Here is a 12,664-nt window from a genome sequence, read left to right as displayed (position 1 = left end):
TGAGCGCTAGGGTTCAACTGCATTGGTGCCCTAAAATCGCAGCTATCCGCAAGCGCTTGGTGAGCATGAATGGCTCAGCCCTGGCAGTGTTAGCCCTCCCGCAGACACTGCCGCTTGCAGGCAGCAAAGCCCACAGTCCCCAGCCCCCCACCAGGCCAGGGTGGGCAGAGGGGCCCTGGCTCCCACCGCGAGCACCCCGGGCGCTGGAGGGAGCACAGCTCCTCTGGTAACCCTGCTTCTCTCCCTGCCTTTCAGAAACACCCAGGTGTCTCACGCTGTCCTTCGCACAAACGTAAGTGTGCACGGGGCTAAATGAACCGCGCTGGGGCTGGAAAGCCACCTCGGTTTGTCTGGCTGGGCTTGCATCTGCAGTGACCAAGCGAAGCTGCTTTTGCAGAGCAGACTGAGCCGTGCAGCTGGGTGCGGGGCTGTGGGGAGCCGACCCTTGCTCAGGTGCAGGGGCTGTGGGGAGCCGACCCTTGCTCAGGTGCAGGGGCTGTGGGGAGCTGACCCTTGCTCAGGTGCAAGGAGCTTGGAGAGCTCCCGGCCGAGGGCAGGGCGTTTACGGGGAGGGCACGCTGCTCGCCTTGCTGCCCCTCACACCCCTCCACGGGGTTACTCTGTCAGGCATTAGCTGTGGTGGGAGGGCTTGCTTGTAGGCAGGGTTTTCTCAGCTTCCTTTTGTTTTTTGGGGACTGTGGTTCACCTAAAGACCTTCTCTCTCCTTATTTTCTCCTCTTCTCCAGTGACCCAGCCTTTGGGAAAAGAAACTTTGAGCCGATGCTGACTGTGGAGCTGTGTGGGACAGCAGGTAGGACAGGCCTTTCATTTTTTAATTTTGAAAAAATCCTTCTTGAGAGGGGGCAAATTTACCCTAAATTCAGCCTGGAGTTGCCGGCTTTAGCCAAGCCCCGCTGAGCGGGCATGTTCATTCCCCAGCCCGGAGCCTCCTTTGCACCGCACGTGCAGGGGACTTGCCATGCACTGCCTCCACATCCAAGCACTGCAAGTGGCTCACAAGCTGCATCCTTCAGGGATGCCAGTGCTGGGGGGACACATTTGAGAAGGGGACTAGTTCAGGGGGCCCCTGCCTGAGCCAGGAGGGAAGGGAGAGTCCTCTGGTCCCTTCTGGGATCAGGCATCCTTTTTCCCCAAGTGCCACTGGATAGATGAGGCTGTGGGGGCCGAGCAGCCGCCCTCCCTTGCGACGCCTGGTGCAGCTCAGGCGTCAGGGTGGGACAGGGCAGGACGGCAGGGGCAGAGCTGACTCCTGCCCTTTGTTCGGGGGGGGGTTCAGGTCTCACGCCGCCCACCACTCCGCCGTACAAGCCTGCCGAGGAGGACCTGTACAAGCCAGACATCCCCCAGGAGCCAGGGAAGGAGGACAGGACAGCCCCCAGCCCCAGGGGCGCAGGGGATGCAGCAGCCTCCCAGAAAACCCCCAAGAAGCACCCTGAGAGGACAGAGCTCTTCGCCCACCTGAGCCGAGCTGCTGGGCGCCCCGCGCTCCTCGAGCAGCAGGGCGTGCTCAAGCGGCCCTTCTCCCGCTCCTTCGGGGACCACGACTACTGCCAGGTGCTGAAGCCCGAGGCTGCCCTGCAGAGGAAGGTGCTCAAGTCGTGGGAGCCCCTGGGCCAGGTGGAGACGGAGCACAAGAGGAGGGTCCCGGCTGCCCACTACCAGGGGCTGGACCTCGGCAGCAAGGAGGCAGGCGGCGAGATGCTGTGGAAGGACGGCGTCAAGCAGCTGAGAGACCAGGAGATCAGAGCCAGCTTAACGAAGCACTTTGGCTTTCTGGACAGTGCTCTCGATGACGAGGACATGGTCTTCTGCAAGACCCCTGAATACGACACCGTCTTTGAAGACAGCTGCAGTGAGAGTGGCTCCCCTGTGGAGGAGGAGGAGGAGGAGGAGGAGGAGGAGGAGGAGCACAGCAACACCAAGCTGTGCCTGCGGAGAAACCCCCTTTCCAGGACCAGTTTGCATTCCTGTTCCCGAAGCAGGTCCAGCTCGGGGTCTTCGTGCTGCCGGTCCCGATCGCCCGCAAGCAGGCGGACCTTCAGGTACAGGGGGCAATGGCGGGGGGCGCTTGGGGCTGTTCTTGCACCCTGTGTTTTTGCCCTGGTGTGTGGCAGCCCCATCTCTCTCTGGTCTGCTAGCCCAAGTAATAAAGATGCTAATGAATGAAAGAAAAAACATTGAAATAATTGGTACTACATCAGCAGCTGCTGAAAACATCAGCCATGGCCAGAGAAGGCAGCACTGGGGGAAAGCAGTCAGGGATTTCCATCGTGCTGGGGATGATCGGGCATGGGCAGGGGCTGGAGCTGTGCCTGGGAAGGGGTGAGTGCCGGCTGGGACCCCTCTGGCATCTGTCGGAAAGGACTTTGTAGCGTCCTTTCCAGTGTTTCCAGAGCCCCGTCTCTCCTCGGCTGCCGGTGCTTCCGAGCGCCCGCCTGCCCGCTGCTGCAGATGCCGCATGCCTCAGCTTCGCTTTGACATTTGAAGCTTTCCCCACCGGATCCACCCCCCTGGCTGACCTCCTCTCCCTCGCTTCCCAGGTGTGAGAACGGCGAGCAGTGTCAGGGCGGGAGCGGGCACCGGGGCCAGCTGGAGAAGAGACGGGAAAAGGCCATCGTAAGTGAGCGGGGACCCCGCGGTGGGACAAAGCAATCCCCAGCCCTCAGTTCATCTCCCTCTCCAGAAAAGCAGCGGTGGAGCCCATTAGCCCTGGCTTCAGCATCCTTTGGTGCGAGGCCAGTGTTAAACGAGGACATGGGGGTGGAGGAGGGAGAGAAAAACCTAACGTGAAGCGGAAGCCACCGGCGATTGGCAATACATAGAGTCCTTGGCACAGAAATGCCCAGAGCATCCTACGCCGGTGCTTCAGCGCACATGGCATTGGCAGTTAGCAGGGTGAGCTGGGGAATCCCTGAAGCTGCTTAGTGTTATGGATGTGGTCCTGCTGCAGAGGCAGCCTCAGGCACTGGGAACCCTGCGTGTGCCCACGAGCTGGGTGGGGTGATGGGCATGCGGGGAAATAACACACACACACACGTGCGCTCGCACATGCCTCTGGCATTTTTTTCCTGCAGTGCAATTGAATTTTGCCCTTAGTAATTCTTGGGAATATTTCCTGGCATCTTCACCAGGAGAAGCTGAAAAAGCTGCAGGAGTGCAGGAGAAATTTAAATGAGAAGAGGGCAGGGGTGGCTGCTTCAGCTTGGCTGTAACACCATCCTAAGGGATGTGGCTGTGGCTGTCCCCTGCAGCGGTGGTGTCCTGGGGGTGACACCCATGAGCTAGCTGGAGCAGAGACAGCCAGACCCCGGAGATGTGAAGCGGTGCCTGCAGCGGCATCGCCCTGCTGCAGCGTGATTCCTGGCACTGGCTCCTCGGGCTTCTCGGCGGCCCTGCATTTCCAGCACCCGTTGGTGGCACAGAGGCACGGGGCTCCCAAAGCCTGAAATCTTTCGCTTGCTTTGCCAGGGAGAAGGCCGGGTGGTGTATATCAGAAACCTCTCCAGCAGCATGAGCTCCAGCGAACTGAAGAAACGCTTTGAAGTGTTTGGTGAGATCGTGGAGTGCCAGGTCCTGTCCAGGACTAACAGGTGGGTGGCGAGCGAGCTGTGTCCTGGGGCTTCAGCGGCTGTGGGCCACCCCTCTCCTGCTGCAGCATCAGCGCTACCAGGTGGTGCAGGGCCACCCCTGCATCCAGCTGTGCGCGTGCGAGCAGTGTGGTTGTGCCAGTGGGGTGAAGCGCTCTGCGCCACGCCAACCCCCTTGGTCAGCCGAGCCCACGGTCTTGGCGCTTTGGGCAAGGAGATGCAGCGTCCCCCCAGGTCCAAGGGCATGGGAAGGACCAGCGAGATGGAGGGACAGGGGTGCAGTGCTGGGCAGAGCCACGTCAGAGGAGCTGTGGGGCTCATCACATCTTGAGTTCTTTCTCTGGTTGCTCAGGGGGGATAAGTATGGCTTCATCACCTACCGGTATTCAGAGCATGCTGCCTTATCTCTGAAGAATGGCACCTCGCTAAGGAAGAGGAACGAGCCTTTGTTCCAGCTCAGCTCTGGTGGCCTCGGGCACTTCTTCTGGACCAGATACGCTGACTTGGGTAAGAAAGCGGGAGCTGTTTTTTCTGAAGCGTCCTGCTTATCAGCACAGAGCCATAAGGGCATGTTGCACTGCTGAACCCTAGTCATGCAAGGATCCTCAACTTCTTTAGAGCCTTCAGGGAAAGCCCACCGGCTCTCCTATGTCTCACGTAGCTGCTCTTAGCTCAGTCAGATGGCTTGGGAAACGGGGGAGAGATGAAAAGCAACTGGAGTGAGGAGTGTGTTGGCTGCCAAATGCAGCATCACGCCCCAGGGCTGCTGGGTGTCAGCTAACCACAGCCCATCCTGTCTCCGCTGCGTTTCTGCACAGCGCTGGACCCTTGCCAGCAGAGAAGTCCCTTCCTAGTCGTTAGAGAAAGCAGTCAGCAACATCTCATTAGCCCAAGAGGTGATGTGGGTGGTTTGCTTCTCCACAGGACAGATTCACCACACTGCACATGCACTTTTGAGCCAAAATGACAGCACTGAAATGTGCTGTGGTCGCATTAACTCTTTCTGTGCTGTACGAGCTTCTGCAAGACCTCCTGCCTCACTCAGTGACCGCGTCAGCCAGGGCCTCGCTGGACCCTGTCCCTCCGTGGGTGGTAGGGCTGCAGCCTGGGCTGAGGGATGGCAGCGAAGCCCTGCGCTAGTCCTGCAAGAGAAGTGTGATTCAGCCTTCGCCCAGCCCTCGTTGCTGTGACCTCCAGGTGTTTCACAAACACCGTGCATTTATTTCTGTACCCTCTGCAGGGGGTGAAGTGGTTCTAGTATCCCACTTCATGCATGAGAGACTGAGGCCCAGAAAATAAAGCCCTAAGTCTTGACTTATCTCTAGACGCCTAGTCTGACACAAGTACTGCCCGATCTTTTAGCACCTTATATCTCATATGCTCAGAGCAGCAATCCCTCTGACTTTGGTTGTGGGCGCAAATGCCTGTTGTTCATATAAAGAAATCCCAGGGCCTCTCATTTTGCGCATGGAGAAGATAGGAAACAGGCAGCACCCTGTGATGAAGATGCTGGCACGTGGCTGTGCAGTGCTGTGGGGAGGGGGGGGGCAGAGCTGCCGCCCTGCATAGGAGAACCCCCCTCAATGCTCCTCACCTGCAGATTGCTGCAAGGCCAGCAGTCACCCCTTACTGCACAGCCTGGCTCGTTCCTAAAATCCTGCTCACCCTGGTACAGGATGAGACGGGAGCCCACAGGCAGAGGTGAAATGCAACCATGTCATTCATGGCTTGTTCAAAAATATGCATCCAAAAGGGTTAAGCTGCTGTTAAATTAGGCAGCCTTATTTCTGGCATTTGCTGAATTTCCCAGGCTTTGTGGTGGCACTGTTTGTTCAGCTTCTGATGGAGGGCTGGGGAGCGCTGCAGGCAGGCAGCCCCCTCCCCGCGACCGGCATGGCTCCCGCAGCGACGGTCCTGTGTCAGCGCCTCGGAATTCAGCTGCAGCTGGCAGATTTGTGCGCAGCTGGCAATGGGTGCCCGCGGTGTGTGACCTGCCGGGCTGGGCACTGCTACAGCCCCGCTGCCCAACAGTTCTTGTCCATGGGGGAGAGACAGCACCGTCCCCGCTCCCTTTCCCCATCACCACCTCATCCAGGCTGGCTTTGCGGTGCCAGGATGAAGCATGCCCTTAGCAGGGGAGCGAGCAGTGCCCCGCCGTGCCTCGGTTTCCCTCCCCGCCAGGCGGCGAGTGTGCTTGTGCCCCGCTCCCTGACCTGGCTGCCTTGTGTCCCCGCTGTTCCCAGATTGCAGCGTGGAGGAGTCCTCCCCAGCTCCAGTGAAAAGCAAGTACGAGACCATGGATTTCGACAGCTTGCTGCAGGAGGCCCAGCTAAGCCTGCATCGGTAACAGCCTTAACCTTGGAGGAATACCTCAATACCTCAGTCAAGGCACTTCCAATATGTTTACGTTTTCAAAGAAATTATTCAGTCTATGGAAAGCGAGAGAGAGCGAGAGAGAGCGAGAGCACGCACGCACGAGAGAGAGACTGCTGTCCCTTCTGATCGATGTTTACATTGAACAAAGCTGCTTCTGTCTGTGAGTCCCCATGGTGTTGATGTCTCACTGCCACACGTTAGTCCCCTGCTTCTGACTGGTTGTTTTAGGGTGAGCCTAGGAGCCCCCCGGCCCCTCTCCCCACTCCCGGCCCCCCGGTGCTCCCGCCGCGGAGTTGCAGCTGTGTTCACCATAACATTTTTTGTCCGTAGTGTGTGATGATGAAATTGTTAATTGTGAATAGAATCAGGATTATAAACTAATTTTTAATAGAAGAAGAGAAAAAAAAAGTATATACTTAAAAAAATGTATTTATGGCTCAGATGTACTGTAATTCAGATTTATTGTACCGCTTCCTTGATTTTTAACTATGCACTGTAATGAGGCACTTGCCACTCAGCAAACGGGGGGTCAGAGCAGAGTCACGGAGCCGTCCTTCACCCGTCGGCTGCGGAGGCACCTGCCTCCCCCACCGGCAAACCAGGGTGCTCGGCAGTCACGTCGGGGTCACCCACTTTGCTGTCAAAGCCATTCCTCTTGCTCGCGTGGCCTGAGCCCCCCAGCCCCCCGACCCCCAGCCCGGCTGGGTCGCAGCACCCTGGTGCTGGGCTCGGTCGTGGTGTGTGATGGAGCCGGCGGGCGGTGGGGCACACCAGCCCCGTGCCATTCTCGCCATGGGGCCAGGCAGCTTTGCAGGCATGAAGGAGAGGGGTGGTAGAAGGATGCAGTATCCAGGGGGCTGCGGGACCGATGTCTGCCAGCCAGCGCTGCTCCAGCCCTCCGCTGCCTTTGGAGCCAGGGGAGAGGGGTCTGGGGCTGGACCCGGCCAGGCTTGATCTGGTGGGTCCTGCCGGCACAGCCTGAGGGACAGGCGCCTCCAGGTATGTGCAAGGGAGCTGGCTTCTCTCCGGCTCCTTGGGCGGCTGGGAGACCAGCCGGGCTGAGCGGCTTGCTCCCCATTCACTTCCATCTCCTGCAAAGCAAGTGGGCGAGAAGACCCATCTGTGATCCCTGCCTGGCAGCCAGCCCAAAATCCAGAGGCAGGGAGGCGGGAGGGGGCACAGCAGCCACTCCGAACGTCTGCTCCACCCAACGCCCTGCCCGCCCTTTGCCCGGTACCTGATAAGCCATATGCTTCCCCAGGATCCATCCCTCATGGCCGCCAGCACCCCATGGCACGCTTGCCTGCTCTGCCTCTGGCCGAGGGCCCTCGAGGCTGCCCAGCAGTGCTGGATTTAAGGCATGCTCAAGCAGCATCCCCGCGAAATTTGCTTGCAAACTTGCCCTCCATCTCCGGGTGAGGTGGGAGGGGGAGAGAGCCCACCGCCCGCTGGAGCAAACCCCACCGCGAGCCGGCCAGAGGCACTGTTTTCCCGAGGGAGCGGGAATCTCACTACTCCTCAAGCCATCGCCATCATCTCCATTTATTCTTCAGACCCAGAGACCACTAGGGATTCAGCCATCCTATGTAGATAGAATATTATAGCCTTAACTCTGCCAATAGATAGATTAGAGTCTCCTGGGGTCTCCCCTCAACGTGACTTAGGGGTTTTATTCTCATTTCCTTAACGTGGGTACTATTTCATCTTGCAAGGAGTATGACCAAAGCCTCCGAAATTGCACAAGATGCGATGCCAAGAGCCCAAGCCCTGCTGAGGTGGCCCTTGGCTCCGGGGCCGTGTGTGCAGCTGGTCTCCGGCAGGAGCAGGAATGCTGGCAGCGCCGATACCAGCGCAGTTACCTGGCTATTTCTCCCCACTGTCAGGGGAGCTGTGGCTCTGACGACAACCAGCCCGGCAGTGCGAGCGCCCACAGGCCACCGCAGGGTTTGAGCTGCAGGTCCCCAATCTGCCGCCGGTGACGATCACTGTCAGGGAACAGTCCTTGTGCCATTTCAGTCTCAGCAGCAAGGTTCGGGGTCTCTCCTGCCACAAGCTCCCCCCACTTCTCATCCCACCTTAGCAAACACAAGTAGCTCTGGCTGAGACTGAGCATCTGCTATTGGCAATTGCCTCATTGTAGCTTTGCCTTTTTCTGTCCTAGTATTTCCTCACAACGATGATGTTTACATGTGATTGCTATAGAGCTTACGTAGAATGTATATAGCGACACATTTAGGGTGGGTAGTACTGTCCTGTGCTGTGCTGATGTTTTTCAGAAAACGATCAATCCAAAAAAACAACAAAAAAAAGCAAAGTAAGTGGAATTCTTCCATCTCCTGCTCAGCCGGGGGCACCAAGCCCCCACGGCCGGGCCCTGCTGGGGATGCATCAAGCGTGGTGGAGGGGAAGGGTTAGCGTAGAGCTGGGGGCTCCAGAGTCGGGGGAAGCCCTCTCCTGGGATCACTCAGTCGCTTCCCAAGCATTGGTTTCGGTGTACCCAGATATAAAATTTCACATTGTTTTCCTGTGGCTGGCGCCCCAGGACAGCCTGCGGCCCCTGCCCGTGCCTGGCTTCTGGATATTGAGGCCGGGGCTCAGGAAGGGGAGGGCTCGTCCTGCACAGAGCCGATCAGTACTGCACCCGTAGGGTAGGAAGAGATGCAATAAGTGGTCTTCGTGGTGCCTGAAGCCTATAAGTGGGGTTGGGGTTTGTTTTTTTTTTTTAGTCTGTTTCTGTTTTTTTTTTCCCCGTTAAATTGGGATGGTTTGTTTTCCCTTCTTCCCTAAGAAATGCCTCCAGGACTTATGCACTATGCGCAGAGGTGTGCAAAGGCGCAGAGGAACAACTGTGGCTTGGGCGGCCCTCTGCCGCTGCCCGCACCTGCCAGCCCATCGCTGCAGCAGGGAAAAGCAGGGGGGCACGTGCTGCCTGCCCCGGGGCACGTGCTGCCTGCTCTGGGGGCTTCCCCCGCCTTTCAGGACTGGGTGAGAGTGGAGGGTGTTCGGCTCAAGAAGCGCAGGTCTGCTGGGTTTAGAATCCCTCACGCAGGGTTTGTGGTGAAAAATAAGTTTCCACTCGATTTTTTATTTTTTTTTTAAATATAAAAGTGTCTTTATCTCGCAGTGCTTGAATCTGCAAAGGGGCAGGAAGGAGGGCTCAGGCACAAGGGGCAGGTGAGAGCTCCACTCCCTGAGCCACCTGTGACTGTTTCGGATGTTAATGGGGAAATGGGGCAGGAGCACAGCCGTGCCCAGGCATTGCTGCGCAGGGAGAGGCAGCCCACAGCGCCGGGGAAGCCAGAGGCACCCCTTGCCCCACGGATTAGCTTTGCATCCCGCCCAGCCTGTGGCATCGCGGCAGGTGCCCTGGCGTGGGTGCAGCTCAGAGCTGGGCGCCCCGAAAAGGGAAGCCTTGCGTCCCGGCCCCGGGAAGCTGGCCCCCGCCGCCTGCGAGGGACGGGGCTGCGGGGCGGGCAGGAGCGCTACTTCAAAGAGAAACTGGGAGCAAAAGGGTGTACTATGGTAGGCAATAAGTGAGGAGGAGATTTATTTTTTTAAAAATATGTAACTATAGAATGTCCCCCAGTAGTTACCTGCAGGTACTCTGGGGAAGTGCTGAATGTGAAGAATTTCATGATAAAATGCCCGTTTGCTTTTTTTGCACAGATTTGCCCCAGAAAAGCTCGTTGTTCAGGGTTGAGTACTGGGTTTCTGGCTGGAATCCAGCGGGTCCCTGGGGCTCCGCAGGAAGGAGCAAATGTTTGAGCGTCTGGGCTGAATGCAGAGGACAATCCCGGGTTTTAGGTTCAATGTTGCCCCAAAGAAAAGGCTGATCCCGATTCCTACTGAGTGCAGCTGGCTGGGCTGCACATCTTCTTTAACGAAGCAGCAGCTCAGTCACCACATTACAGTCCTGAGTGTCTGATTTCAGCGCTGGTCCATGCAAACGAATGTTGCAACTGCAGACCAGCACAATTTTTTTCTTTTTTTTCTGTTTTGTTTTTTTAATTTCTTTTTGGAGGTATGCTGAATACTGAGACACATCATTGTTCGTAGCTGAGCCCTGACACCCTTTCTGTTCTAAGCGTCGTAGTTCATCCCCGACAATCTCAAGCAATATAGAGCCAAATGCAGCCTTCGGGTTTCATTCCTCTTCCCTCGCCCACCCTGGGGTCGGGGTGGCGGTGGCAGCCTGGCCACAGTGCCCACGGCCATGGCCACGGCACCGAGCCGAGAACCACGCTGCGGTCAATACTGCGTTGGGGAGGGAGTGTGTGTATGCATGTGAGAAAGAGAGAGAAAGGTTAAATTGATGCATTTCTTGAGAAAGGTGTAAGAATTTCACCAAAAAAGGGGCACATCTGCTTTGTTATTTATTAAAAAAAAAGCTAAATTCTCTCTTTTTCTTCTTTTTTTTAAGTAAAAGGACACTGCTAATAATTATTAGGGGCCAATTCTGCCTCCCTTCCTCATGCCGAGTAAGCACTACTTAGCTCTGCAATTTTCTACTTGCAGAGTAAGTAAAAGTAGCAGAATTGATCCCTCTGTGATTAAGAATCAAGTTTTTAGTCTTTTTGTTTTTTTAATTGGTAGTGGTTTTTTATATTTCACTTAATTTTTTTCCCCAGTTCTGTTCCGTTGTGTCCTTATTTATGTAATATACTTTAACCTTAAAAGATGGCATGGATTCTTATGCCTTTCCTTTATTATTATTGTTATTATTTTTAAAGAAGAGATTTATTTCTAGTGTGATTTAACTGTCTACCTTCTAAAACGAGAGAACGTTTTCTTGTATTTTTACATTGTCAGATTCTATAGTTTCATAGATAATTTAACCAAATCGCTCAATGTATTATCTATATCTATCTGGTGGGTATAAAAGTTCTATTTTAAATTGTGTAAATACTTCAGAACTGGCTTCTTTTTCCAGACTCCCCTGCTGCGGAGTTACTTGTTTACATCGAAAAGACTGTAGAATCTCTACGCTCATGTACTGTAAATAGTGAAGTGATCTGCCTATAAATAAACGATAACATATATACTATAAAGTGGAAAGAAAAAAAAAAAGGAACAAGTCTGTGCTGCTAATACTTTAGTTTATTAGTGCAAACGTGCCCTGGGAGGAGGTGTTTTGCTCTGCAGAAGGTGCTCTCCTGCCTCTGCCTGGCCAGCAGCGGGACGCTGGGGGCACGGCCGGGCCGGGGGGGTGGCGGAGCCCCCCAGCTCACTTGCAGCAACACTGCACCACTGCCAGGAATGTGGCTCCCGCAGGGGAATATCCCTGTATATTGCTATTTTAAGTGTGGCTTCTTCGAGTTTAACTTGTGCAGGAAAAGCCTGGGCTCTGCACTCTGGACTTTGGGAGCAGTGCCACTGCCGCAAGTCCCATTGCAGAAGAAACCCCCTGGACCAGGGGGGTTAAAAATGAAGTGGGGCATGCACCTCAAATTTGCTTGAGTGGGAGTAAGAGAGCAAGGGCTGGATTGCAAGAAAAAGTGTGGAAAAGACTCCAGGTGGTGATGTGGCAACTGTACGGCTCAGGATGGCACCTGGACAGTCCCCTTGGTGTCAGGAGAGCAGTGCCCCAGGAGACAGCCTGCTCTCCCAGAGACACGGCCGAGGTGGCCGAACCCGTTTCCCAGCACAGGGTGTCCTGGTGTCCTCGTCATCGTGGGAGCCCAGGCTGCGGAAGGGACGGGATGGAAAGCCCAGGAGCCCAGTGCCAGCCATCACCCCTGCGAGGGCTCGCCACGTCGGAGACATTGCGCTGAATTTATCTGGAGCATGGCACGGTGATGCTGCCAGGCAGGAGGACCTCCGTAGCCCGAAAGGAGGAGGTGTGCAAGGTGCTGAGCTGTCCTGGCTGGTTTTTTTCTGCCAATTTACACCGATTTAGGCAGCTGCCCTAGACCTGCCCATCTCCAGCGCAGCACAGTCGGCGGGAGCCCAGCACGGGTCCCCCCAGCCCAGCCACAGAGCCAGAACCAGCCTCTCACCCCAAGCCCAGCCCTCGTCCCTGCGACTGCTGCACCCTGAGTGGACAACTGGCAGGATGCCCACTTCCCTGCTGCTTTCCAAGAAAAACGGGCTTCGGGGCCACCAAACAGGAATATTTTTCTAAGATGCATCAGGGCACAGTGATGCTGCCAGTGCCAGGACAGATTAAAACATGAAATTGCAAGGAGGAGATGTGGGGATGCAGCTGGGGCAGCCGGTGTCGGCGTGCCCGGGGTGGGTCCAGGCAGAAGCAGAGGCACGGGAGCAGGGTCCCCGGCTGGCAGGGCTCCAGGGTGGAGCAAGGACACACGAAGGAAGGGTCTGCAGGGAGGGACAGACCTGCAGCTGAGGCTTGTCCTCCCAGCCTGACCTGTGCTGCCCAGTGCTGCATTCCCAGGCAGCTTCCTGGGAAATAGAGGACTGATACTGTTGATCGAGTATTATCCTGCAAGCAGACCTAGAGGCTGAAGGGAGCTGTTGGTGAATCATGACATCAGTTCAGCAGCTCCGTTAGTCCCAGCAATTACTTCCAGCCATTTGGAAAAAAAGCCCAATGCAACAGTTTTCATTTTGGTAGAATTTTGGGATAAAATGGCTTCTTGTCACACAGACAGGCGCTACTTTTGTAATAGCTTATATGGCTGCTCTCCAGCTGCCGGAGGGAGGGAGGCGGCGTTATCTCC

The 12,664-nt window shown here is 56.1% G+C and overlaps 1 protein-coding gene across 2 annotated transcripts in view; it reads left to right on the top strand.

The window, feature by feature from the left end:
- The window catches only part of PPARGC1B (PPARG coactivator 1 beta), a 53,014-nt gene extending 41,984 nt beyond the window's left edge, over positions 1-11,030 (top strand). For both annotated transcript variants that reach the window (XM_087754095.1, XM_087754096.1), the window contains exons 6-12: positions 256-292; positions 747-811; positions 1,298-2,063; positions 2,562-2,637; positions 3,490-3,611; positions 3,961-4,115; positions 5,852-11,030. In XM_087754095.1, coding sequence (XP_087610221.1) covers positions 256-292; positions 747-811; positions 1,298-2,063; positions 2,562-2,637; positions 3,490-3,611; positions 3,961-4,115; positions 5,852-5,955 — 1,325 coding nt within the window. In that variant the 3' untranslated portion in view covers positions 5,956-11,030. The remainder of the gene's footprint in view (positions 1-255; positions 293-746; positions 812-1,297; positions 2,064-2,561; positions 2,638-3,489; positions 3,612-3,960; positions 4,116-5,851) is intronic.
- The last annotated feature ends 1,634 nt before the right edge of the window (positions 11,031-12,664 follow it).

Source organism: Nipponia nippon, unplaced genomic scaffold (assembly GCF_047370975.1).
Source record: "Nipponia nippon isolate SJK-2023a ecotype South Korea unplaced genomic scaffold, ASM4737097v1 scaffold_17, whole genome shotgun sequence".
NCBI lineage: Eukaryota > Metazoa > Chordata > Aves > Pelecaniformes > Threskiornithidae > Nipponia > Nipponia nippon.
This window is presented reverse-complemented; position numbering and strand designations above follow the sequence as displayed.